The sequence below is a fragment of the Cuculus canorus genome, chromosome 2 (genome assembly GCF_017976375.1).
Source record: "Cuculus canorus isolate bCucCan1 chromosome 2, bCucCan1.pri, whole genome shotgun sequence".
NCBI classification, from domain to species: domain Eukaryota; kingdom Metazoa; phylum Chordata; class Aves; order Cuculiformes; family Cuculidae; genus Cuculus; species Cuculus canorus.
Window position 1 is genome coordinate 34,228,466 of NC_071402.1, and position 27,937 is coordinate 34,256,402.

Below are 27,937 nucleotides of genomic sequence, written 5' to 3' on the forward strand. Positions count from 1 at the left end.
AATTTCTGCTCTTGCCAGTCTTTGCTAAGATTCCTGTTGCTAAAAGCTAGGAACAGGATTGAGACTTGGCTGCTTGCTCATGGATTTTGAGGGGAAGGAGCAATTCAGATTTTCTTTGCTTTGCAGAGAATTTTTCAGTGACTTCGCCCTGCTTTCACAGAAGTCATTCATCCAGCTTGGGTGAGTTCAGGCTGTCTGTCAGTCTGGAGGCTAAACTCTTTACGTATCTTGTTGCCCCCTTAAGCTACCTCGTACTCCAAAAATTATGTCAAAATAATAATAAATTTGAATAATCTTATATCCTGCATTGTGAAAGTACTTTTGAAAGAAACTTCCTAATTTTACTTGGAGGAAGACATGATCAGAGTTGTGTTAATGACTTGACCAATTTTAAATAAGCACGTAACTTGATCAGCCCCTTCCTTGAAGGCAAATGTTGGGTTTGATTTTCCTACATACGTGTATAAACATAACTCCACCATAATCCTGGTCTACATTGGTCTGAATATGGAAAGTGAATTGAATACTATGTGCTTTATTTGCAAAGTGTTGTGAAAAGTGACCTTGAGAAGGTTAGACAACAGGCTGTAGTGAAGCAGATCCTCTGATTTCAAGACTGCTTCTCCAACCGTTAGGAAAGCTGCACCTGTTATGCTCTATCTAGACAGTTTGTTTTGACCTGCCCAAAATACATAACTATTGATTTTGGAAAAGACTGAAAAATCTCTCATCAATGATGTCCAGTCCTTCAGCCCAAAACACAACTTCTTATAAGGCCTGCTCTTCAGTGGTATGATGTTATAAAGTGTGTGGGGTTTAGTGCCATTTTTTTTGGTGTATACTTCATAAATACAGGTATAAATGTGCACAGATTTTCTCCCATGGAAGAGTGAAGTTACCTGCTTCCTCGCGTGTCACACTGATGTGGTGGAGAAGGACCTAACTGCAAATTTTCAGCATAAATCTAATAAGGTACCTTCTATTAATAAGCTACCGAAGCTTCGCTTTTCCTTCCTCTGCTTACGTTGATTTTCTGTCAGCAGCAGCAAGATATGTAAGATAGGACTTAGGCCTGTCTTTTGCTTAAAGTAATTATTTTGCATTTCTGACCTTTGGGTCTCACATACCCTGTATTTTTTACAATAGTTCTTGATTATTCTCTCTGTTTGAAAAAGAGGAAGAGAAACAAAAGCAGAGAATGACTCTCTTAAAGCTGCTATGGGTTCTGATGTCAAAATCCACATGGGAGACCAGAAATCTCTGCCCCCCCCTTCTGCCTTCATGCTTCTCGACCAGACCTGTTGCTGGTTTCACCGCATTAACACTTGTAGAGACACCCCTGTGAGGTTTAAGTTGCTTGAGGCTTTTCAGCCCACCACCCCTCTTTCCTTTGCTTGCTCTTCACTCATGGGTACCATATACATGGTCACTGAAACCAGCAGGTCAGAAATATGAGGTGGCAGGTTCCACTTGATTGAGGTGGATATAAAGCACCAGGCTAGGGTCTTGTTTGTGAAGGCAGGTCAGGCAATGGGGCTGGCAGTTTTGCTCAGGGAGGAGAGGATACATGGTACAAAGTGAGAAATAGAGTTGGTGGGAGCACATGACCAACTCTGAGAAGAGAGGAAATGGAACCCATTTATAACATAGTTTATATATAAATAATATTAAAAGTAGAGGGCTCTGGGTCTACTCAGTGTTAGCAACCAGTCATGATCAGCGTTATTCAAAGTACGTTTGCATTAAAAGATGAAGAGTTCAGTTATTGAGAGAGTTATTCAGAGAGATACCTTGTCAGGTGTTGTTCTGGAAACTATTTAGAGTAAAAAATTGCTTGTCACAACTCTTAATCTAAAAATGAATTTGGAAAAAACATCCGTGGTAGTATAGTACTAAAGTCACATGCATGTCTGTAGCTGTTCAAGTTTGTTCGTACTTCATCTCAACAACGGCTGTTGGGTTCTTGTTTGTTTTTTTTTTTTTTTTAGCTGTTAGTATTTGGAAAGTTTCCCAGTAGTGAAATCTGTGCTCCAGGGTCACAGTGTGCTCACCTGTGCCTTAGTGTGCTCTTCTTTTGGTTTAGTCAAGTATGCTTCCATATAGTACAACACTAATATGTTACAAATGTATTGATACTTAACAAATAAAATGAAACTATTTTTTCTTTGTTGTATACTAAATTTAGTGTTATGACTCCAATATATTTCTGTATCCCCATGATTTTTAATTTAGTCACTGTTAAAATCATGAAGGGCTCTTTTTAGACTAATTAGAAATGAGCGTTTGAGCACAAACTCCTGTTGGCATTTGGGGAGGCTCCCAGTGGTAGCCAGCAGCTAAATATTATGGTGACTACAGGTTAACCTGCTATCCTTAGTTTCTGAGAAAAGACATCTTGCTAATCTGTACCACATACTTGAAGGCTATGTTTACAGTCTCATCTTCTCCTGAAAACTTCCAAAGGGTCGCACTGGCAGTGGTCATGCTTTCAGTTTTGCTGCTTGCCAGCTTTGAGGAGGCTGTTTGCCTCCAGGCTGAAGGAAGTGCTTTTGAGAATAGCAGACCAGAGTTTTGGGGGACGTTTTTTGCAATGGAAATGGTCACCTGTCGGAACAAGAAGAGTTCTTTAAGAGACAAGGAACCTTATTTTTACTGATACTGCTATTCCTAGTTTCTTATTTTTAGCAGCTGTGTTACATATGTTACATATGTGTAGTTTCCTGTTTCTTATACAATAAACTCAATTAAAAAAAAAGTAGTGTTATACAGCTATAAAGAAATTTCAGTATAATAAGCATGTAGATTGGCATGAAGTTGTCTGGATAAGTACCTGTGTGTAATTGACGGAGAACTTCATCCCTGTCTCCCAGACCACACATCCATACAACTGATAAACTGTAAAGGTAAGAAATCAAGATACGCTGTTCCCAAGGTTAAAGTGCAGAGATGATACAGAGCAGTGTTGGTTCACTTTGTAGCATATCCAGTTGTATTGATACAGATAAAGAAATGGAATAACCAAGTCTTTAGGAGCTTTGCCTTTTTTAGACAAGATAAGAACAAGAAATAATCTAAAACATCTTGTTAAAAAGTCATGTTCTTGTTTATTTGTTTTAGTCCCCCCAGCTCTTCCTTAGTCCTGGATACTATGCGGCAGGGTTTTTAAGTTTCCAGACCATGCAAAATGTTTTCTCTGCTTTTTGTTCCAATCTTTTGTATCTGATAGTACTTAAACCTACCTGCTTTCAACTGTTTTCTGTCTGTGGTGGCAGTGTCCCTTGATGTGAACTTGTCCCTTAAGTGGACATTGCCAGTGGTTGTTTTGATTAAGAGTAGACACACAAGAGACATTCCTTTTGTACCTGTTTAAGGCCTGGGAATTTTAATGAATGACTCCAGAGGGATTTTCTTGAAAACCTTTCTGACCTTCTTATATTTCAGTGCAACACACTAACTGGTCATGTATCAAATAGATGTCCCCTGCTTCTGCATGGCAACTGAGGCTGTCTGCCTGTCATGAAGGGGGATGAGAAGCTTGTCCTGGGTCAGGAGGCAGGTAAAGCTCACCCTAGTTCCTCAGAGACATCTCTCAATATTCTCTTAGCTGAGTCCACAGGGTTAGATATAGGATTTGGCCTCCTCAGAATGGAGAATGATCCGCATCATCTTTTCTTCACCCCTCTTCAACTGAGCAGTCCTTATCACTTACAGCCTTAAACAAGTGAAAAGTCATTGAAGCTGTAAGGACTGCATCTTGTTTCTGTGGACTTGATGGGAGTTGTCATCTATGAGAACATTCTTGATGTGAACTTGCAGGCAACTGCAGGTACTTGCCAGGTCCCAGAAGAATTAATACAGTACTTTTCATGAGCTGTAATATTACAGGGTTCTTCTGAAACTGGCCATTCCATGACTTACTGTCAGTGGCAGCTCAGTAGAGGAGGTGGCTTTAGAGGCCCTTTTTCATGTGACCATTAACCGATAGACGAAACTTTGACTATTTTCTCTCTGATTCTCTTTAAATGCCTTTAGTGCCATAGTTTTAATACCATACTTGAAGTATTTGGAAAGAGGTGCAAGCAGCAATTTACTCCATTCTGGATATTTGGGGTGGTTTTTTTTTTTTTTTTTTTTTTTTTTTTTTTTTTTTTTTTGGTCACAGTAGCACTTTGAACCTTTTCAAGGCTTTTAAGCCAACTTTGTGCTCACTTGGAATTTTGACATCTAGCACCAAAATAGAAGCAGTTTTATTCACCTTTGCTCAGGCACCTCATAGCTGACCGGGGCAGGGGAGGGGAGGCATAGTATCAAACTGATACACCTAATATGTTCCCAGGATAGGGCAGGACAGAGCACTGCAGGTGGATGGGGTTAGCCCAGGCAGTTTTAGTTCCAGGGCCTACTCTGATTTTTTTAGACGTGTGTGTCTTTGCTGTTGTGCTGGATTGCAGACTTGTGCTCCACAGCTCTTCTAGTCTGCACTTCTACCTGAACTTCTGCTGCCTGTCATCACAATCTAGATGTTGGATGGTCTTTGGGCTAAGAGCATTCCTCCTCTTTGTAAACAGGAACATCCTTTTTTGTAGGAGGTGAGACTGTATTAGGCATATATGTATGGCCAATAGTGTGTCTTCTGTTGGAGTCCATAGAAAATGTGGCCCTTCTTCCCTTTTGAAGTGCTTTTTGTTTGTTTGATTTTTGGCTTTGAAGGTAAGGAATGAGAGTCTTAGCTCAGTAGTGAACAGAAGAGTTAGCCCCTGCAAGTTCAAAAGCAGGTTTGTTCTTTCACTCAGGTTTAGGGTGATCCCAGATTCACAAAAGCTAACTTTACCATGCTGAAGCTAATGGCCTTGAAGTCCTGAAAGTACAGCAAGTGGTGAGAAAGACATTCCTTTAAAGGGCAGCTCAGGGTATCGATTCTGTCTCCAGGTAGTACCAACCCTATGCTGTTGCAAATGCTGTAGTCATTCCTCATATTTGCAAACTTCTTTTTCACTTCCACTCATTTCTAGATGCTATTTCCTTTTATTTTGAATTGTTTCATGTTACTGCTGAATCAGGTTTCACTTTTAGCCACAGTGGTCCTTTGTTTTATTTCTGACTCTGTGTAAAAATACTTGAAAGAATTCAAAATTTTAATTCAGTTTGTTTACATTTTTTCTTGTAGTAGTTACTCATAGCTTCCTTTGGTCTGAGGAAATAAGTTGTCTTGAATCATTAACTATATATGAATGGAGATCTCTTATTTGCTGTCTTATGAAATATCCTACTTGGTACTCCTAACTGCTAGTACCTAAAGAGGTGGAGGAAGAAGACTGATTTGGTCGTGCTGGTTCTGTGCCCTCATAGTGTGCTCAGTTTGAACCAGATCTCTTTTCCAGCACTCTTCCTTTCTGTTGTTGGTATCCTTCTTGCTGATTCAGTTCCAGAAATTAACTTTTTGCCATCTTGTCAGATATATGTAGCGTCTGTGTTGCAGCAGAATGTGTGCTCAGACAGTGGCGTTTAGAGTCTTTAGCTAATGTATAGCACTGATTCTATATCCAACAGTTTTTCTTGAGTCATTTCTGCCTTTGCGAAGTCTGAAGGGACCTGTAATTATATGCCACTAGGATATTTTCCTCATCCAGGATTATCAAATATATAATCTGCAGTTTCCTCTAAAGACAAATGACTTATTTAACTATGTTTCATTGCACAGCTTCACAATTTCTGTCCAAAGCATGGGTTTGCTACAATATCAATATGTGATTGCTGCCCTTGTGTACTTTACCAAGTTGTTGATGATTCTTTTCATTCTCAGGATGCTTGAGGAGTCTGCATTGATAGCTGCTCTCTGCATGTGGCCGCATTGGTTAGCTCTGTTCGCTTTGGCTTTCTGTTAGATTCTTCCAGGCCTATGTCTCTTCCCATCTTGTTTGCTGGAGCCCAGTATTAAGGGCTCTGGGTCACAACTGGCTACTTAGGATCTGTCCACTTCGTCAAGTTTTGGACTTTTTGTTTTCTTTCTTGTCAAGCCAGGCTTGTTTTCTTAATTTTTCAGCAGTTCATGACCTTGTTCCCAAACATAGCATCTCTAAAATATTGATTTTGATTTTTCCAGTCAAAAACTTAGATTTTGTGCTTATTCTTTAGTCAGAGAACTTGGTGCACACAATCCAATGCTCAGTAATTACTTTGCCTTTATTCATTGATTGAGGAGAGCTGCACTTAAAATAAGGGAGAAAGTTCTTTGAAGTCATTGCAGAGCACCTGATCTGACATGGTACTTGACCCTTGAGCAGAGGTCCCCTTCTGTCCCCCAAATAGCAGGGTGTTCATCTCATGAGCTGTAGGCTGAACTTGCCTTGTATCCAAGCATCACAAAATGTGTGTATGGGAGAGCTGAGAGATGGTGGTACTCCAGGAGTGATTAATGAACAGGAGATAGCAATTTGACCCCAGCTGTGTCTGGAAGCTTCAACTTCTTGGGAGCTGTGTGAAACTTCAATGTGGACATTCATCACTCTTGCTGTGAAATACTGGTTTTGTTTAAATACACTCGTGAAGGACAAATAAAGGCACACAAAATAGAATTCTATCTACTTCTAACAACAGAGCACAGCATGTGCTATGTTGTCTGCTGGAACCTCGTTTTCTGAGGATTTTGTAGCTCTTAATGATAGGGGAGGGATTATGTTGGGAAGAGTGCTGGTAGTGCTGGTAGCCAGACATGTAACTTTTTGCAAAGACAAGAACATGTGGAAAGTTACTTCACCAAACTTTGTTACTTGAAACAGTGTGAGGAGGAGTTTGTCACAAGCAGTCAAGGAAAAACAAGATAATTTTCTGAATTCCAGTTTCTGAATATGCAATTTCTAGTTGGGGGATAAACTTTTAGTCAAAGAGTTATTTTTGCCTGCATCAGCACAGACTAGTAATTGCAGGGTTGTATTACTTAGGTTAATCATAGAATAAGAGTAGTTTGTAATTTAAAGTCAGTCAAAGCTTATTTGAGGTTTTAGGAATATAACTACTAGTCACTAGCAGAAATTAAAAAAATACAGCTTTTAGAAATATAAATGAGAAAAATTAAAATATACTGATTAAGTAAGAAACTGGTCTCTTGTAAGGAGCTCTGATTCGACTCCAATATCACAAATAAGGAACCAGTTAAAACTTTGATGCAAACGAGTCTGTAGTGGCAGTGTGTCAAGGCTGAGTCATGTTTTTTCAATTTACATTCTTAATCCCCTTCTTCATTTTAAGCTGATGATAGATTGTTAAACGAGTGGTTTAGTCTTCCCCCTTTTCCAGGTATTTTTCTTGATGAAAAAGCTTAGTAATTAATTTTGTTTAACCTAAGAAGAATGTGGTTTACCTGCCCATCATCTGCTGGTGGTATGATGACCTCTGTGTACAACGGAAACCGATAACCATTTCAGTGTAAGCCTCTAAGTCTCAGTGGAATATTTAAATACTTGCACATGAATGACTTATATTTTATTTTTACTTTCTGATATATTTCCAGTATTTTTTCCCCACATTTTTCTAATCTTAGCTTTTGTGTTGACATTTTCTGATCAGTCAGCTTTTGTCCTTTGGATCGGCTGTTACTCCCAGTTGCAGTAGACAAATACAAAGAAGGATATTACCCTGTAGTGTTGGGCAGTATGTGTCATGTCCTCCACCTGGTCTATAGGTCTGCGTAGTCATCTATAAGCTAGTTTTCTGGACATACCTCAAATCTTGATGGGTTTTAGATGTGAAAGGCCTTCCACAAAGAAGGCTCTGATGATCACCATGCTGTTTCATGACAGAGTTTCATATTTTCTTCTCTGTAATAATTAAAGGTATCCTGGTTGGGTTGAATTAATGGCTGCTTCTGAACCAGCATTCTGATTTGGTCTCTTCTCTGGGCATAAAATTTGTGGTAGCGTGAGAACTGGATTAGCCTATTGGCCATTGGAAATTTCCATGGCTTTTTTGACTGTCTTTTCTGTTTTCTGGACAGCAACAATAAACTGAAGGAAGTAAACTTTCTGATGAGTTTATCTTTATAAGGTAGTGGACGTTTATATGAAGCAACCTAACCTTTGCCTCTTGGGTTTTGGCGTATAAACGAGTTGGAAAGCGTAGAGATGCTCAGTAGCTCAGTTTCTGATGCAACGGGTTGAATTTACTTATATTTTAGTTTTCTTCTTGCATTGAAGTCTTCAAATTGATAATCAGATTGATCTCTCTTGTCATTTCAAATGGGAATTTTGTAATTAAGCTTCTCCAACCGCCCTGGTGCCAGGCAGCTGTCGCCACGAAACACTTGCTCTGGTTACAGTGTCTTATTTAAGGGATTTCTGGGTGTTTAGGTTTTTTGTTTTGTTTCAGCCTCTGCTTCGATGATCTTTGATTTCGGTGAGGATGTTTTGTGAGAAGAGCCATCCTTTTTTCCTTTGTTGTTCAAGATGAATATTAATAAAGTTTATTAGGTCCTATGTTTCATATTTGCCTGTGAAGTGTCCATTTGAGACATTATGTAGCTGTCTAGTGTACACAGGACCAGGCTACAATTTTTCTATTAGAAGAGAAAATTAGCTATGAGTGCAGGCTGGGATTGTTCAGTTCTGAACAGTAAGATGCACTGTGGCCTGAGTTTCTCCTTTCTCAGCTTTTTTGTGTCAGCCTTGCTGTCTGTTGCCAAGGAAGCAAGAGAAGGGTTGCATTCCTGCTTCTCAGTATGCCCCACTTTCTGTTAAGTTTCTAAGTTAACTAAGTTATCTTGTCTAGTCTTCAGCTGCCACTCTACTGAATGATATAGCTAACCCTAAAGCAGAAGCTTACTTTTTGACCACCTTGAATAATTCCTTGAGGTTTGCAGGCTGTATTGACTGTTAACACATTTGTTTATGCACATACATTATTGCCATTTAATCACCTTTTCATGTTGGCGTTTACCTGAACCATCTGCCACATGCAATTTCAGATGTGACTTTTCTCTTACAAGGCTTCGGCTTCTCTGAAACAGCAGCTGGTGGAATACACGAGTATCCAGAAGAGGTATCTTAGGACATCTCAAATAGCACTGATAAACCATAGGTAGCCCACTGAGTTCCATATAGTATTTCCTTTGACTCCAATGGGAGTTTAGACACCTTTGCTTGTATTTGGAAACCTAAATTATAGTTATCTTTAATCCTTATCTGAATCCTCATATCTCACTGTAAAGCAGTGCCGTACGGTACAGGTAACTTCTGGTGTGAGACGCACAGTGCATGTAGGTGGTCTTGTAGATCACACATGTTTTATTATTAGTTACTTGTCTTTTGTTTTAGTGGCTTAAGCAATTTACTACATTCAAAATGTTTGCTTATTATATTTGTTTGTCCTGTGATGTACACTATGTATTCAAGTTGCATGAATCTTCTCTCAATTGCAAGGTAAGCCTTCCCTATTCTGCCCACACATCATAATTACATGGCAACAAAAATCCCCACCTTTGGCCATTTTGTTGGTTGACAAAATCTTAGTTTTTAGTTTTTGATTCCATAATTAGTTACCGTATTTGTCTGGTCTGGTTTTGTTTGGAAGATTTCCTTTCTTTTCAAAGCTATCATAAAGAGAGTTGTTAGGGAAGGATTGAATTGGTGACAAATATAAATAATATGTATTCTCAAGTAATCATAATCTGGTCTTTGAGTAGGAGACTTGTATGTTTCATGTAGCATCTTGTATCAACATTGTATTTGAGATGAGGGAACCAAAGTAGTTTCATGATGAAAAAGTATGTGAGATGAAGCAGTTTCTAGCTCATTCTTCTGAATCTGAAGGCCTTTTCTTCGTTTAATGTTGGTCCTGGGTAGTAATTCAAAAGTGAAGTTGAGCTGACTGTTCTTGAAGAGGTGGCTGAACAGTGTTATGAGTGCAGATTTTTAATCTGTTCGATTTCCTACTTGATTTTCTTTTCAAAAATATTTTCCTGCCTCTCCTCAGAAAGCTGCTTGCTGATCCTATATAGGTTTTTGCAAAGGATATTCTTCCGTGGCTGCTTATATCCTCACAAATAACTCCTGTGTTTTCTGAAAGTGTGACAGGTTATAACGTTCTGACACGGTGTTGGCTGCATCCACTTGGCCCTGCCTTGCTTTCTCAAGGGTTTATCTGTAACCTCTTCTGCTCCAGTTGAAGAGCGAAGAAGCTGCTATGACAGAACTGTAGTATTTAGTCAGTTCTCAGGGTCTGGATTTAGTGCTGAGTAAGTAGGGAAACTTCTTTGTAAGCCTTGCAGCTCATTGGATTTTCAGCATTAGCCTGTAATATTCTATGTCAATTCACCTTCCTTTTTGTGTGCTTTTTTGTCTGTTGTAAATTATTTTATCAAAAATACAGAAATAGAGCTAGTGGGTCATAACACACTCCTCCCCCCCTACCTCTTATACTTCCGGAAAGTGAAATTCTATTAGGGCCTAACTTCACTTGCCGTCATGTATTAGTTTTTAATTAGCAGGTAGGAGTGTCCAAGTTTCACTGGAATTAAGATTTGTTTCTAATGTGAAGCACTGTGAACAAAAAAAAATGAAATACAGGCCACAGGTTTCTGAAGATGAAATTGTTGGAGATGAGATCATGGGTTTTGTGTGGAACAGCTTGAAGGAGCTGAACTTGGGTGTATGGTTTGACAGTGAAGCTAAGCTGATTAGCAAGAGTTGAAAGGGCTAATTCCTTGTTTTCACCCCAGGTTAGGAGATTATGACTCTCCCTGTACAGATAGGGTTGCTCCTCTGATCTCCTCACCTGCACGTGAGCTAGTTCAGTGAGGTAAGTGGACAGAAAAGGATTCACTTTTTGCTGTAAGGGAGAGAGGACAAACAGGACTGTCCCCTGCTATGGCAGGAAGTCATTAGATGAGTTTGGCTGTTGGCAAACGACCCCTAGTAAGACAAAAAGCAACAAATTGATGGATGAGCAAATGGGGTGAGCAAACAGCGGGGACCAACAGTAATATATTAGATATATATGGAGAGAGACTCTGTGTGATTTCATGCATAGTCTGTCAATTTGGCTATTTAAAATATATAAACAAGAAAAATTTTGTTAGTTTTTGTGGGTGGCCATCTGCTGACTATAGCTTTAAGTCATGCTCTCGCTAAATTGATGCTGTGTTGCTATCATTATTTGATTCTTGGAGAATGGAAAAGACTGAATATACAGCTGCTGTGAAGGCAATGCAGAGCTGTGTTCTTTTGTAAATGTGAGCAACAGCACACAAGAAATACATTTTACCTTTTGACGATTTTCTGTGCATTTATGTAGCTGAGTGAATAAAGTAATATCAGAAGAATGAGGAGAATAGCAAATTTAATGGATTTTTAAGGCTAAACCCAAATGCTACTTGGTTAGGAAGCTGTTAGCTCCATTAGGGTTGTGTGACTTGAGACTTTTACGAAAGAACTGTGTTACCATGCTGCTAACCAGAGCAGGGGTTGGTCTGGGAAAAAAGCGTTGTCATACTGCCTGCTTACACAGTGCCCTCAGTCTATTGTAGTGCTGTTCTTGTACCTTTCTGTTTTCATTAATGGTGCAGATGAAACAGTACACTTATTACATTTGTAGGTGCTATAAAGTAGGCTTTGAGGAGACTGTAAACTAGAATTAGAATTCAGTGTGATCTTGAAAAAAATTAAGCTACTGCCTTTTTTTAAAAAATTTAATTATGGTGTTCAAGGAGGATGAGAACAAAGTCTCAAATGCTTCAGAACAGTCAGCTTCACACACAGAGCACAGGCTGTAACTTACTGGATAGCAATTCTGCATAAAAGGACCTAGCATCATTAACGTGATACTGTTGTGAAAAATAGGCACCAATTAGAATATATAAGCAGAAGTATTGAGTATATGAGATATGTCTAGTAATTTTTCTTACTCAGCAGTGACTGGCCCTCAGTTGTTACCTTGGTAAAGCACTTAACAAATACATCATACGTGCTGTGTGTTACATACTTCTATAGAGATTAAATTTAGTACATTGGGTGCTGTGACAGTAGTGTGAAAAGGTGGTAGCACCCTACTGCATAGGAACATTTTCACTTTCTGCAAAGGTAGATTTTTTAGACCTCATTAGGAGTTGATTATCTTCCAATCTCCTGTACTGAAGAGTTAGTCCCTACAATTATATGTACCTTCTGGGCACCTTTGTTTATGAAGATTAATTTACAAAATAGTTAGTTCTTCAGCTTTAGATACATTTATAAACAAATAAAATAAACCCCAACACCTAACAAGTTATGATTTTATTCTGGTTTCACAATTTACTTTCCTGTAGGATAAAGGCTGTCTTCTTTTCTCCTAAACTTTTATCTTGTTCATTTTTACAGTTCCTTGATACTATTACTGGACTGATTTATTTTTTCATCCTTAATAGGAAAGGATCAGTGCTGTCCATGACAAAGGTGAACCAGTTCCTGTCCTCTGCCTTAGCCAGAGGTGCTGCTGGGGAATATCCCAGGTCCCCAGGTTGTTAGTTGGCTGTTACAGGGTTTGTGTCTTTATCTGCTCTGTACAGATCATATAATCTGTATAAACTCTAAAAAAAATATTGTCTCCGTGCTACTAAATAAAATAGCTCATAGTTTGCTTGTGATACTAAAGGGAGAAGCCCAAGATTTTTCCCTGAGGACTGGGAAAAATTGTCTCCTCACTCATTTGAGTGGATTTGCCTGGAGTGCCTGCTGGCCTCTGAACTGTTCCCATGTGATCTTTGCAAGAGTTTTTTATCAGTTGCCAAAATCTTGGCAAAGAATTTATGCTCAGTGAGTAGTATGAAGGAGCTGTGCCCTGACCTTGGCTGCTTTATGAGTGTAGACTAAGCCAGAAAACAGATATTGGTAATAAAGAAACTCATTTAGGCAGATCATGAGAGATAATTAGTACCTGGCATGTTCCAGGTAAATGCTTTAGCAGCAGATTAAAGGCTAGTTTAGGAAATCCTGGTACCTGTCCTGTGAAATTTATGCAGTGATTGAAGCATTCCACATACTGGCTGGATAAGCAGTGATTCTTCAAAATTTGCTTATTTATGGTTTGGGTTTTTTTTTATTTGTTTCTTTGTTTTCTCTTCTTATTTTTTCTCTTTTCTGGTTTGGTAACAGGCAGAAAAAATAAGGATTTTCTCTTGTGGCCTTACTTGGTATTTTGGGTGCATTTTATTGGAAAAACTGTGGCAAAAGATTGCTATGGCAGTTTGTTGCAAAGATACTCTCTTGAGGAAATCAGCAGGTGCTAATCTCATCTGCTGAATAGTTATATGGAATCTTATTCTAGAATAATCATTCTTCCTTCTGTCTTTCAGGCAGTATCACTCCATAGTTGAGCAACAGAACTTGGAGTCGGGGTGTGTGGGTTCTTCTCTGATTTTCTTTGGCTGTGAGCATCTGTTTGAAGTAACGCGTGTAGAGGTGCGACTTTTGTGGATAGTTTTGTGACCCAGATCCAGGAGCAAGAAAGCAGTGTTGTTAATGTCACTACTGTCATTTGCCAGTCAACTCCAAGTGCCCTGCTCATAATATTTTTTTTTTGTTTTTAATTTCAGAGATAGGTAATGGCACAAGTTAAGATGCAGACTACAGCAAACCTATCTGGACCTGCCATGTCCCCTATGGTGCTACCCCTACCAGTTACAACTACAAATACACTGGGTCTGCCGTCCTCAATGAACGGATCCATTTCAGAATCAGCTGCCAGCTGTAGTAGTCCTACTGCTGGCCTTGTGGATCCTGCACCTCCTAGCAACTCACCAGGTAAGTTGATCTAGGCATATTTTCTTTAGTATTGAGATGATTCGTTTCAATTACTTGTTAATTTGGAGAAAAATAAAAAGAAGTTAGTTCTTAAAGAGGATTAAAATAGAGAACAAAAATCCCATAGAAAATTATTTTGCCTAAATAGACTGAGTTTCTTTAACTGAGCTTAGACTGACAGTGTGGAGGTCAATGATATAAAAGCTCAGAAAAGAACATGTCTATTTTGTCAAATTCTGAGTGTATCTTTTATAGAGAAGTTTTAGTGGTGTAGGAAGGTCTCCAAGTGTATTTCTCTTCCCTAGAACAGAATGTCTTCAGACTGCTTGGCAGTATTTGGTGTTTCCTTTGTAGACTAATAAATGCTGTAGTTCCTATGCTGAATTGGGTATGAAATACAGAAATGTTATCCTAAGATTTAAGCAATAAATGACAGTGTGTGTTAGGGATAAATAAAAATAAGTTGAAAAAGAGCTAGCACGAAGTTTAAAAAGCAGTAAGGCAGTATGCATGAATTGAGTAGTCTTAAGAGAAGCAGAACAAAATCCTTAAAGGGAGAAGAAAGGTGTTCTATGGAACAGTGACTTTGTTATTGTGAGAAAAGTCTAAAACACTGCGGAGGAGAAGGGAAAAGCAAGTAGGAAGCACAGGCTTTCAGCTGCTATGTGTATCTTGCAACTCTTAGGCTATCCACTTCTGCTTCAAAGTGTCAAGAAACCATTCAGAATGAGTAGTCAATTCCTGGAACCAGTATACTCCCAACAGTAAACTTCGGTGGCATTGAAAATGTAGCATATGTAGATGTCCTCCTACACTGTCATCTTTTATAGAGATGTTTTGAAAAGATAGTTGTATTTTTTTTAAATTGCGTATAATCAAAGTGGTTACTGTGAAATGCCTGCTCTCATATGATTCATATGGAAATGGTATTAAACACTGTATTTAGCATATGTGCAAAAATTATTTTTTAGACAAAGTATTTTCTTTTCTAAAGCATGCTGCTGCTTTTGCAAAATTTTGCAAAGTTGTGAAGAATACATTTCTCCACAAAAACTTTACAGATTCTTTATTTACAGCTCCTCTCCAAGATAACATGGCAAACCCCAAAGAGAAAACTCCAATGTGTCTGGTAAATGAGTTAGCCCGTTTCAATAGAATTCAACCCCAGTATAAGCTTCTGAATGAAAGAGGGCCTGCTCATGCCAAGGTAAGGTCACAGTTCCAGGTGATGAGCCGTACCTTAAGTGCTGATCAGATAATGTCATGGGCTGGACGAGTACACTTGTGAAACACAACCACATTTCTAGTTTAAGGGGTTTCTTACTGTTCTGTATTCTGCTTTCTTTTTCTCTATACTTTCAGTATACTTTTCTCATACTTTCAGAAAGTATGTCTGTACTCCTGTTGAAGCCGAATAGATCGTTTTTGTACCTTACTTTGATTTCTACCTTTGAGTTTATATTTGTTGCCCTATATAAAGACCTTGTGAAGATCTTCCCGGGGTTATTGCCACTCTTTCTTAATTCTTATGGAATGTTTGTTTTTTAAGCTGTGTGAAGCCTTCTCCCCAGTTCCCATACCTCTGATAACTACCTCTGCATTTGTTTCATGGTAGCGCAGACAAGAACAAAAGTTGATTGATAAAATTGATTGTATTGATATCATATCTTTGGATCTTGCATTACAAGTAACAAACTTTGTTACTGTTCTTTCTTTTAATTTCTGGGCAACTTAAAGATTTATGGTGATATTAAGACTCCTTATATGATTATAGCATTAAAGTTTCTAGTGAACTGATGGTTAATTCTGCTCAGTTATCATGTCAATTCGGATATCCAACTGAATTTCATAAGTACATGTTAGGATGCTTTTGGATGATAGGCGACACGGGGATGTTCTCATGATAATAATTTTCAGACTTAATTTTGAATTTCCTCCCTCGTTAGAAGTAGTCTGGGAGAGGGGAGGAGAAAAAAAAGTCTGAAAAAAATGTGAAAGATAAGATGCTGTTATTAATAGTTGCCTTGCTCTCAGTCTTTCTAGACTGGCAAAACTGTAAGACATAAGTGGATCACATGATGGATTAGTAACAGTTTCAGCTGGTCATGGGGCATCTCTTTGCTGTTGCCCCTTGTTGTTTTGTTAACTAGTGCAGTGTTGATGGGAACCATTGACCTGCATTTTGGCTGGTGTTCATGTGTCCTTTGTACTGTGGAAATATGTCAGCAGATGCAGGGCTGCTAACAATCAGCAAGCTTTTAGGATTGCTCATTGCCAATGGAAATTTAAATGCTCTTCCCTTTCCTGCAAGCGTTTGGTACCACAGGATACACTGATTTACTTGGTTTAGGTTGTGGCATGTTCTATCTGTTGTGCTTTCTGTAGCTTTTCACTGTTGTGTCCTATATTTGTTTTGTTAACTTTTTTCCTTTATTGTGAAATAAGAAGTGCTTTATTTGTACCCAGAGGTGTGGTTTTGGCTGTTCACATTCCTCCTCAGTAAAGAGATTTGAGTTACCTTACATTCATACTAAAAATTTTAGCAGCAGAAGTAGTTCGCATATTTTGTTACTATTTTTAAAGGAACTAATATAATTTAAGTCAATTGACTTAGTCAACTAATATAATTTAAGTCAAATTGCATTAGCTACACTTTTGAAAGCCTGATTTTCAATGTATTGCTTAATAAGAGGTAAATAAAAAACCTGAAAAATTATTTTTAACTGTGTTCATAGTGGTAATAAAAAGTGTGTCCTGTAGGATGTTCATCCCCAACATCTGGCACTCTTAAGATTCAGCTGAACAGGGTGCTGGGCCAATTTCAGAACATGCATTTGCCAAGAAAGGTTGGATGAGATGATCCTTGAGGTCCTCTCTAACATGGTGCTCTGTGGAGTCTAATTGTGACCTGTGCAGCAAATATGAACAACAGAGGAGGGAAGGGGATGAAGAACAAGGGTTATATTAATAAGATTATGCAGACCTTTGTACCTTTGACCTATGAAAAGCAGAGGCATAGAAATTATTATGACTGTTAGCAGTTTAGTATAGTGTCTTGTAGTACCTGACAGAATTTGTGAAACGGAGCTGAGTTTGTTGTAGAAAGCGTGACCTGAAGGAAGTAATGCTGCTGCCGCTGTTTGCCATTTAAGGAGCGTCTCTCATCACTTTCCTCCCACACATGCTCTGTTCCTTTCCACTAGTGCTTTCATGATTTTCAGAGATATGATTTACAGGACAGCTGTCTGTGTTGTGACCGCAAGTGCTAGTAAATCTTTATATCCTTTTTTCTAGTTGTCTCTGGAAGTAAGTTTTGACATTTGGGGTGAAATGGGAAACCAGAAACAGTGGAGCTGGAAGAGAAGTGGTGCTTTCCTGGCTGTGCAGTTAGGATTTCTAGGAGTTTGCAAGTCTTTGAGAGCATAAATTACATTTTTGAGTACAGTAGTCAAGTAGATCTTTTATTTTGTACTTCTACAATAATGGCATCTCCGGGAATTTAAGAGAAACACTGACAGAAGGAAGTGGATGGTAGTACAGAGAAAAGAGAAAGGGATAAGGGGTGTAACTCTTCAAAAGGCCAGGAAGAAGGAGAGTAAGTTCTACATGCAGAAAAAATGAAGAGTAAAAATTAGCAGGGCTAAGGAAGACTGACCTTACGAACACAGTGGAGTGAAAGCGAGTATAAAGCACGATGGCCTTCACGTTTCTGCTCTCTAGCCATAAGGTAATTACATTGAACCTAAGGCATACAAACTGCCTCAGAAAATTGGTGAGAAATGCTTCTCAGTCTGTAGCAGAACTGAGAGCCTGAGTCTTGCAGAGCATGAGCATCTCATTGGCTGCTCCAGACTGTTCTAGACAGTTTTACTCCTTTAGTTAAATTGCCTCCTTCTTCTGTGTGTGGTTTTTTGCAGGGGTTAGTTTGTCAGGTGGGCCAAACAAGCAAGTTAGAACTCTGGCTATAGAAACTTACCGAGCAAGCCCTTTAATATCCTGAATTCCTGTTTATTGCTCTTAAGCACTAAGAGAAGACTTACAAGTAGATAAATAGCCATTACTAATTCAATTTTTATTGAAATTCAAGATAATTCTCCTCCTATAAAAATACTGCACTGATAGTTTATTGCAAAATATAAAATATACGAACTCCAGATCGAGAAATTAAATTTCAGTTCCTTAAGTAATTAGGATGTATGTTTATAGATGATGGACATAATTATGGGTATTTAGCTCTAATACCCAGCTTAGCTTTCAGGTGGGGATAAGGGTCTGACAGAATGCAAAAATAAGAAACTATGTCTCTCCCCTTGTCCATGAGGAAATTGCCATGACTGCTGTGGACAAAAAGTGATGTGGTGAAAGGAACTGTGCTATGGACATTTGCTCTGTGCTTCTGAAAATTACAGTAGGCAAAAACTCAAGCTTGTAATGAAGATAAAACTATGTATTTGTAGCGTTCAGTTCACACGCACTGAATGGATGTCTAGGACTGAGTTGGGAGGCACATACGTACTTGTGTTCCAACACTTGTTTGCAAGTGCATGCTAAATGAAAATATATGTAAAGGTAAACTTAAAGGTTGGCTATCATGCTTGTCTCTAGATAACTGATCCTGGATCTAGCAAGCTTAAATAATTTTAAAAATGATAGAGCAAATAAAGTAAAACTTCCATTTGCATAGTTATGTGCTGCTCACGCTAGTATGTAGATTTCTTTATGTTGCCTCAAGTAAGTCAGTGTGTTTTCTGAGGTGGACACATGTTAGTCTACTGTGTGTATCTAGCTATTAAATCTTGCCTTACGTGTATGGAATTGACATGGAAAAGATACCAGGTTCTTACCCTTTCTCATTCTTAGATGCTCAAATTTAAACAACATATATGTATCATACAGAAGATAGACTCTATCAGCTATCTTAAATATGCATTGAGTTTTATCTTCACAACTTGCACAGCATAGATAATGCTTGAAGTAATCCTTTATTGCTGACTTGGAAATAACTGTCGTTTTTATCAGTATTCAGCTTCTGAACTCTGAATTTTTACAGTTGTCTTCACTATAGAGTCCACTTTAAAGAACTGTAGTTTCATTCCGAAAGTTAATACTTCCTTTATTTCTTACTTTCATATATTTCTGAATGTATTTGAGTTGTGACTCTGCCCTAACAATACATGTTATTTTCAGAAATTAGGTTTTGTGAGAAATTCTTTCATTGTGTAAAAATAATTGAGCCAAATTCTCCACTGCTTTGAAGGACTTTGCGGTCATTTGTATTTGTTCAGAATTATTACAAAATTCATTAGCGTTCTTTACCTGTTTTCTGCAGTTGAAAGTGACTAAACATGTTCAAACATAAAGAAATGTGGTCTCAACTGACCTGTATACAGTCTTTCAAGAGCAGAGGACCAGTTTGCAGTTATTATTACTTGGTTTGAATAGTATTCTGTTCTTTGATAGCTGACATGGAACATTATGCTATTTTACTTTGTCATTTAAAGGGCCAAATGTTGCCCACTGAGAAAGACTACTGATCTCTGTAAGAATTAGATGTGTTCTCTGTGAGCTGAATCTAATGAAAAGAGAGCACAATTTCTCTTTAGCCCTGGAAGTTTTTTTACAGGTCTGTCTAATCCACAGTGATAATCTTGCCAATGTTTACCTGTTCTTTGTCTTTGAAGATGTTCACAGTGCAGCTGACTCTTGGGGAACAGACCTGGGAAGCAGAAGGAAGCAGTATTAAAAAGGCCCAACATGCTGCTGCTAGCAAAGCATTGAGTGAAACTACCCTACCCAAACCAACGCCTAGACCACCCAAAAATAATGTTAACAATAATCCAGGTATGACATTAAATCTGTGCATTAAATCTTGTTGAAATGTTGGAGTATTATACATTAATATCTAGTATCTTGCTAAATTTACTTAGGTTGGAGTTTGAGAATCAACATAGCTGTATTGCAGGTATGATAGTATAATATGAGTTTGCACAGAAGAATTTTTAATGCGCATACCTAAAACAGTTGAACTGTAAGAGAATGTATTATTTATATGAAGCTCAGATGTATACAAAGTGATAGTATGTGATCAGCAGTAGACAAACAGGACAAAACCAGATTCAACTGTACCATTGTTACCATAGTAAAATGTTTTTCCCGAAGAGTTATTTTAGCAAATTTTCCTTTGAAATTGGAAGCTTTATCCAGTCCAATCCTGTGATATTGCATCTGTGGTGTAAATAAAAGGTCAGGATTTGGCATGAGAATTTTGACAGGTAATTTCCTACGTCCTGGGTTTTCCTTTGTACTAACCTGTGCTTTCTAAAAGCTTTTAGATGGCTTTAGAGACTGTTGTTTGACTAAAAGAATGTATATTGTCTTGCATTCTTCATTTTAAGGTGTTACTTGTGAGTTGCCTTCTATGCATGCAATGCCTTTTGAGGTATACATCTCAGTGGCATGCTCAGTGATCTGTATATTAAATAAATTAATAAATTAAGAAATATTCTTAACTTTATTTTAAACTAAAAGAAAACAGTGAGAAAAATGTCTTTTTTTCCTTTTTTCTCTTTTACACTCCTTTTTTCCCCACCTTTTTCCCTTGTCTTTCTAGTTCTGTCTGCACCTTCTTCCCCTCCTTTTTAAAAGAAGTCTTCTTCAGGCACTTTATTAAAATGAAGTAATTTTGCAGATAATCTTCTCTATGTCATGGAAAAAAAGGAGTAATTTTCCTTTAGAGCTTGTATTATCCTGAGTGTTAGCCGCTACAAATTGTTTGAGAGTGGTGTGATAGTATTCTCTTGCTCCTTTGGCGATCAATTCATTGTTTCTCCAGGCATTGGTTTTGCCCTGTGTCCTTCACAGTTTCTGTGACTTTGACTGTTTAGATAGCAAGAGGCTCAGACCTCTGTAAAAAGGGATCCTGGGTTTGATTCTTGACATTGCAGAGTATTACTCAGCTTCTGGTTTTTTTTGGCTTTGAGCATATCCTTAAAGGGAAAAGCTGATAACAAAAGAAATAGGCTTTAAGAGACTTCATTAAAATTGTATCACTTAACGCTGTAATTTTTCTCCAAGATAGGTGTATTGTATATGCACAAGTATTTTCTCATTAAAATCATAGTTTGCATTTTTATTAAATAGTTGAAGTCATAGTCATTCCTTTCTCTGGAAACTATGAAAAATGTTGTTGATAGAAGTTTTTTAATAAGTATTGCTTAATAATTTTCATCATTTGGCATATAAAGCCTCAATGGTGGACTGGCAAATTCATCATAGTCTTTTGAGGCTAGATTCATTTGAACCTTTTTTGAAAATATTTTGAGAAAACATCAACTCCTTTTTATTGGAATGTGCATTTAGCTTATTTAGGATTTTCTTACAGTAGTGCACATGGGGAATACTGTAACTGAACATTTTATTTAAAAAAAAAATAAAGTCACAGTGTAGCTTTCTGTTTGGCATTTTGCAGACCATAGAAGTAGGGAAGCGCTCACTGTGTTCTTTTTTGTTTTCTGTCACCAGTAGATGGCTGTAGTGATCTCCAGTGATCTCCAGTAGTTGTTTTCAATTTGAGAGATCGTTCTTGTTAGATCATTAGTTTTCAGTCATTGTCATAGGCTTTGAAGACTTGCAAGTAATTTTCTTTTATAATTTGTTGTAAGATTTCCAAATGACTGCAGTAATGCATATTACTGTTTGCTTGTTTCAATGGCTCTTTGTTCTATTTGTGTTTTTATTTAATGATATTCAGTGAGAAGAGACATTATTCTTTTGTCTTTGTAGTTTCAGAAAGTGTCACACCGTATTATAAGCACATTGGGAAGATGAATAACTAGCTTGATTACAGTGCTGACTTTCTCATTTGTATATAAAGATTAATCTACTGAAACTGCATAGAAAACACACTGAGATAAATGTTTAAACCTTCTTTTTCATTACTTGTGGTTATATTGGTATCTATACTCCTGTGTTGTAGAGATACTGAAATGTCACTGTAACTTCTTCTTTTTTAATTTAAGAGCGAAATAATGTCATACAGCTCTGTCTTTGCTACTTGTCTCAGTCCTGCTTATGTGATTTGCAGTATTTGTGGTTAAAGTGCCTTACCTGTGTTCTTTGGTTTTTGCAGGCAGTATAACTCCAACAGTAGAGCTGAATGGTCTGGCTATGAAAAGAGGAGAGCCTGCCATCTACAGGCCATTAGATCCAAAACCACTTCCCAATTATAGAGCAAATTACAATTTCCGGGGCATGTACAATCAGAGGTTTGTACTTTTTCTATTATTTGGTGTTTTTTTAGTCTTTGCTTATCAATATGTTCTAAATAGTTATTAACTTCTTCGGTTATATCAGAGTTAAGTAGAACTAAGATTATACTAAGGAAAGTCTCTGCAGCCTTATTTAGAAACATGAGTATTTGCTTTCTAAAAGATGACGTGTGCCCTACGCATGTCACAAGGAATAAAGAAATGTAAACCAACTGGTTTTACTTTTATAATGCACATACTGCAGTTGCAGTCTACAGCTATGGCACTGAGGAGGCACAGCGTTAACTTCAGAGAGAGGTTTAGCTTTTTTTTCCCCTGTTATGTCACATGATTAGAATCAGGATCATTAAAAATTAAGCACACTTTTTTTTTTTTTTTTTTTAAATTGGCTATAAAATTAGGTGGGCTGCATTTTGAAAATCGACTTGAAACCATTCTCAGGTTTTGATTTTTTTTTTTTTTAACCATTCAGCCTAGTCACCTGTCTCAGTTCCTTAGTCCTCAGTGTTTGGTTAGGAAAAATCCTTTATTTCATAGTTTAGAAACCTAGATTCAGAACCCTCCATCAATGCTGTCATTACTCTAGTAAGTTGGAATGATCATTGAGAAGACAGTATTCAATATTTTGTTTTTAAATTCTCAAAATTTTGTTCTTAAATTCTCAAAAATTAAATTTTCAAATTCTTAGATTGAAAAAATTGAAAATTAAAGTGGATGGAACAGTTTTCTTAACTGATTATCAAAATATGTCATTCTTCATTATGTTCTAATTTTTTAATCATCTTCATCTTTGATATTTGTATAATTTTATTACAGATAGAAAAACTGTTCTAACTCATCCTGAGTTAAATGTAGTTTGTATGTAATACAACAGTCAGAGAGAAACTTCAGGTTTGTATGTATTAATTTGCAATCTGAGGAACTTCTGTCTCTTGCAGTAGGTTTTTTGTTTGGTTTTTTTTTCCATCCCAATTTTCCTTATTTTTTCAGAAAGGAACTATGTTAGATCAGCTCTTTTGGGGTTACAAAAGTAATACCGAGTATAATAAAATAAGAAAAACCCCAAACCAAACAGGTCAGGAATTTCTAATAGCCTGTTCTGTCAGTGAAAAATGTTGCCTTTCTTATAAAGGTTTGCTTAATGGATCTCCTGTTAATTTTTAGGCATCTCTTAATTATCAAAAAGAATGAGGTTATGAACTCTGAAGTAGTGTTTTAGGTCAAAATTAGTCTTTTATTAAAAATGGAATTTACAACAATGTTTGAAAATTAAGGAGTTTGAAATGAAAATATGGCATTTCAGAATTGTCTAAAGAAAATATCAGTTGACTTAATATTATTTTACTTTTCCCAAGATTTTTAAATCCAAATAGCTTTAGGGTTTTAACATTTCATTCTGGTTTTTTTTTAATAGCAACAGTACCTACAACTGTAAAAGACAAACAAAAATAATCTGAAAGAAAGCTCTTTAATTACTCTACAGAATAGTGCCTGATTATTATATTACTTGTTTTATATTTCTAGGCCCTACTGACCTGAGTCTCTGCTAACATATGACATGGTTTAAAAAGTAACTATGATATCTGAAAGGAGATAATAATTAATTATTAGTTATAGTTAATATCCAGAAACCTGTCTAGTCAAAATAATAAAATGTGAAATTCTGGAATCTGAAATTAGTTACTGAAACATATTTGGAAGCAGAACCCTGGAACAGTAGTTGCTAACTTTTAAGATTTTATTTTTTTGGAAAACATTTAGTACATCTAGTGCAATCTTTAAAATGTTTGCTTTCATGGGAACCATTAGGTAGCTGAAAGCATTTGATTTTTCTGATCACAGAGCAAATGGGCAGGGTAGGACAGAAGGCCAGAATCTGTGCTTTAGTGCTTCATTGTGCTTAATTTAGTGCAGTTGCACATGCAGAAGGGCTAATAATACTGTGGCTGGTAAATTGATAGATAACTATAAGTAGTAAATAACTAAATATCCTTGTCTGTTTACATAAAAACATACCCCCTATGCGTGCCCCAGCTTGCACCCGAATGCCAGAGTAAGGAGGAAACAGAAGAATGATGCCATATAATACAATTGCGGGACTGCCTGCTGTGCACCTCCTGCCCACCCTCACTGAAGAAAAGCCTGATGACGTATTCTAGAGCTGTTACAATAGTGAGCAAAGTCGTGAATATGAAGCGTATGCTGTACCGCTATATTATGTTTCTGGAGTATATGTTACATTTATTACCTTCTGAAGTAACTTAATACTGCTATGTTATATTTAGCATTCATTTGCTGATTTTTAGCAGCCTGATAGCAGAATGGAAGAGTTTTTGGAGATGCAAGCCATATAGACAGTTTAAAGATAAGATTTGAAAAATAATGTAGGTACTATACTGTAATTGGTATTTTCCATTTTCGTCATTCTCTGACTCTAGTTTATTATTTGTTATCAGAACAGATAAAAAAATACGCTAAATAGGTTGGAAGCTGGTTTTGTCTTGTATGCTGTGACTAAATTCCCTTTACTGATCTTTGTTTAAATAGAAGTGCTTTTCAAATAGGTGACGTTGCAGATGAAGCTTAAGAGATTGTTAGGGAACTTTGATTCTGCAAAGATGAATGACTTGAGTTAAAAATAAAGTATTAAGTTCATCCCAGGGCATATCTCTAGACTGGTTAAGTCTTGTGTTTCAAGTGGTACAAAAGATCCTTTTCAGTAACTCATGGAAATGCAGTCTAAGAGCTGCTATTTGTATGCAAAGTTGAGGGCTAGTTTCCATGTCAGGCTGAGATGATTTCTGTGTAGGTGGCGGTGATTCATCCTCCTTCATTTTGTCCCCAGCCTTTGTGTCCCTCCAAGTTTCCTGTCTCCTGCACTTGGAGTTGAGCTGCTTGGAAATGAATCCATTTTGGGAGAAAGAGGAAGGGAGAAGTTACTCTACACTTACAAGTGTATTTAAACATCTCCTCAACTGGTCACACAGAAGCTTGTGCCCTCACTAGAGAGCGGGCAGGAATGTGTGTTTGGAAGTTAAGGGGAGCTCAGGTTGGTTTAAGCATGTGAAGAGCTACACTCTCACGTGCGGCAGAGCCTGTTTATATGGGCAGTGTGTTGCACAGAGAGCATGTTGAAACAATTTTACATGCAAGATGCAAAGATCCATTTGCAAGGTCTGCAGCTGATGGTGTAAATTGATACTGAACAGGAAAGTTCTTTGTGTGGAAAAATGGAAAGCACATGAGAGTAAGAGGATAAGAAAGAAGGGGAAAAATTTCTCATTGGCCAGCTTGGAAAGGGAGTGGTGGGGTTTCACAGATAAACATCCTCCTCTGGGTCTCCTTTCCCATCCAAGAAGTGTTCCCTGTAACACTTGCCCATAGTAATACTGTGGTTTTCATCAGGACTTGCTCAAGCTTCCTGTTGCTTGTTCTTGCTTACAGTAGTGCTGCATCAGGGGAGGTGTTGAAAGCTGACTACTTGCTGAGCTTTGTGCAAGCATGTTATTTGGCTTAGTAATGTATACCAAAACCTGCTGCCAAGGGGTAGGAAAAGGGCAAAGGGGAGAAGGGCTTACGGTACCGTACAGATACAGTGCTGTGAATTTGTTGGTATTTCCAGGTGAAGGGCCTTGAGAATAATAGCAAGGGGAAAAATACAGCCAGAGAAACTCTGGACAGCACTGGCTAGGTGGCTTAGTTAAAGGGTTAAAGGATTACAGAGTTGCAAGTAGAAGGCAGGCTACAGAATTCCAAGTACAAAACTTAGCCTGCAAAGGGTAAGGCATATAAGGCAGTGTGTGACACCAGGGTAAGGTGTTAATCTTCTGTGTCTTTTTCCTATGCTAAGTTAGAAAGTGAAGGGTAAGTCTGCTTCCCTCTTAAGGGTAGTCAAGTAGATGAAATACAGTCCCACTTGAGAGTGGATAAAAGATGGATCTATTAACCTGGCTGTTCACTCAAGCTAGTGAATGCAATACTCGCTAGGTTGTTAGCAGCATCGGGCCGTTGCTGTTATACTGCACCTTGACCCAAGCTGATAAAGTCTGTGTGATGCTGAGCTGAATAAAGTGAAGTTACCAACTTAGCTCTCTGTATTTGTATCTGGTTTGGTATCTGTACACTGCAGTTCATTTCACAATACAGATAAAAACTTCAAACTTTTTTAATTTCATTCTCATGAGAAAGCTTGGGAGTCCTCGATTTTCTTCATTCAAGTAAAATCCATGCAAGTTTGGTGCAAGGATGCTTGATGGCTTCTGATAAGGCAGAGCTTTTGAAAAAAAGCTGTCAACCCTGAGTTCAGCTATAGTAGGTACCTTTTTATTTAACAAAAATTTCTATGTTACTGGCAGATTATAGTAAAGGAAAAAACTTTTTGGCACTGGGCATTTGCCACTTGTATACTACCTTTTGAAAGCCTCACAAGTTGTAATTTTAGGCAGTTTTGTAACAAAGGCACGTAAGGACCTTTTGAGTTCAAACAATATACATTACAGAAAAGCTAGGAAAGGTGAACACGTGTTTTGTATAGCTTCTTTTATCTAAGAGCTTTACAGACTGACCCTGGGGGAGGAAGCACTGATGCTTTCAAGAACTTTGCTAACTGATTTAGGTTGCATGTTTTGAGCACACCATTTGGCATAATACAGTAGAGCTGGCATCCTGCTTGGAAGAGACTAAGCCTTGAAATGGCAGTTCAGGTTTGAGAAATATTGGCAGAGCTGAGACTGAAATGTGCATACTACTCATCTGTAGCCAGTGATGGAACCTGTACTCCCTTGCATCTGTGAATATAGGATTGGCTTAAACCACGTGAAAAAGATTAAAAGCATGGCTGTCCAAATCAGAGCAATTGAACTATGCAATAAGATATCGATTCTGACTACAGGGTCATCCAGCTTGCCTTGTCACCACTGAATGCTGGTTTGTTTTAGTTTAAGTTATTTTTTCTTCAGTGAAGAATTGAAGAGAGTCATTCCTGAGGTTTAATTATCCTGCAGTATTTTGAATTATAGAATGTCCGTTAATGACAAAATGGACTTTCTGGAAATGCTGTTTTACAGACTTGCCCAAACTAAGTGTTTTCAGCCAAGAAATTAAACCACTAGAAACTGAATAGCAGCTTTTGATATTTTAGTATGGGAAGTAGTGTCAAAGAGATTACAAAACTCAAGTCTTGTTTTTGGGAGAATTCAGAACTTATTTGCTTATTATATAAAAATCCTTAAAATATGTCTGACCACGATCTAAAGTACTTGAAAAACCTTTATTAAAAAAAAAGCTTCCATAATTTAAAAAACTTGTGAAGTATACGAACAAAGAAAATACAAAACAATGACAAGCTAAAGAAAAGGAGTAAAGTAATTAAAGCAGTTTCTTTCTTCGTGTGAGTAATCTGGATGGTGTGATAGTTCTATCAGCATGTCATGCAAAGTGGTAGTGTCTCTGGGATGAAATGCAGCTTCTGCGCCCTTTGACAATTTTTGCTGCACTTGAGCCTTCATGTTAATTTCGTTTATGATTGCTTCTTCCTGCTTATACATTGTATACTACAGACTAAGGAGGAGACTATCACCTTTCTCCTTTGTGCATGGAGAAGAGTACACAGACCATACCTGCTTTCCTTTTTCTTTATAGCCCTGTCATTCTGAGCACATATTTCTTTGATAGTGAATGGTTTTTTACAGTGCTGTTTGTAAGACCAAACTTGGAGAAATAGAGAAGCAGAATATTCTTGTCTATTCTGGGGCCAACCAAGCTGCCTGGCCACAGAGCACAGGGCATCACCCTCCATGTGCAGGTAGTACCTGCCTACTGGGCGGGTAGCTCCGCAGCTGCATACTGAGCCGCTGCATGGGACGGTTTGCTTAGGCTTGGTTGCTTCTAGATAGAAATGAT

At 37.7% G+C, this 27,937-nt stretch overlaps 1 protein-coding gene across 7 annotated transcripts in view; it reads left to right on the forward strand.

The window, feature by feature from the left end:
* STAU2 (staufen double-stranded RNA binding protein 2) overlaps positions 1 to 27,937 on the forward strand; it is a 165,101-nt gene that overhangs the window by 1,389 nt on the left and 135,775 nt on the right. For 2 of the 7 annotated variants that reach the window (XM_009570904.2, XM_009570907.2), the window contains exons 1-5: positions 954 to 972; positions 13,562 to 13,769; positions 14,846 to 14,976; positions 19,451 to 19,610; positions 21,898 to 22,033. In XM_009570904.2, the coding sequence (XP_009569199.1) occupies positions 13,571 to 13,769; positions 14,846 to 14,976; positions 19,451 to 19,610; positions 21,898 to 22,033 (626 nt within the window). In that variant the 5' untranslated portion in view covers positions 954 to 972; positions 13,562 to 13,570. Of the gene's footprint in view, positions 1 to 952; positions 973 to 13,408; positions 13,428 to 13,561; positions 13,770 to 14,830; positions 14,977 to 19,450; positions 19,611 to 21,897; positions 22,034 to 27,937 lie in introns of those variants that run through there. The other 5 variants (XM_054060484.1, XM_054060481.1, XM_054060483.1 and 2 more) reach the window with 5 other exon arrangements.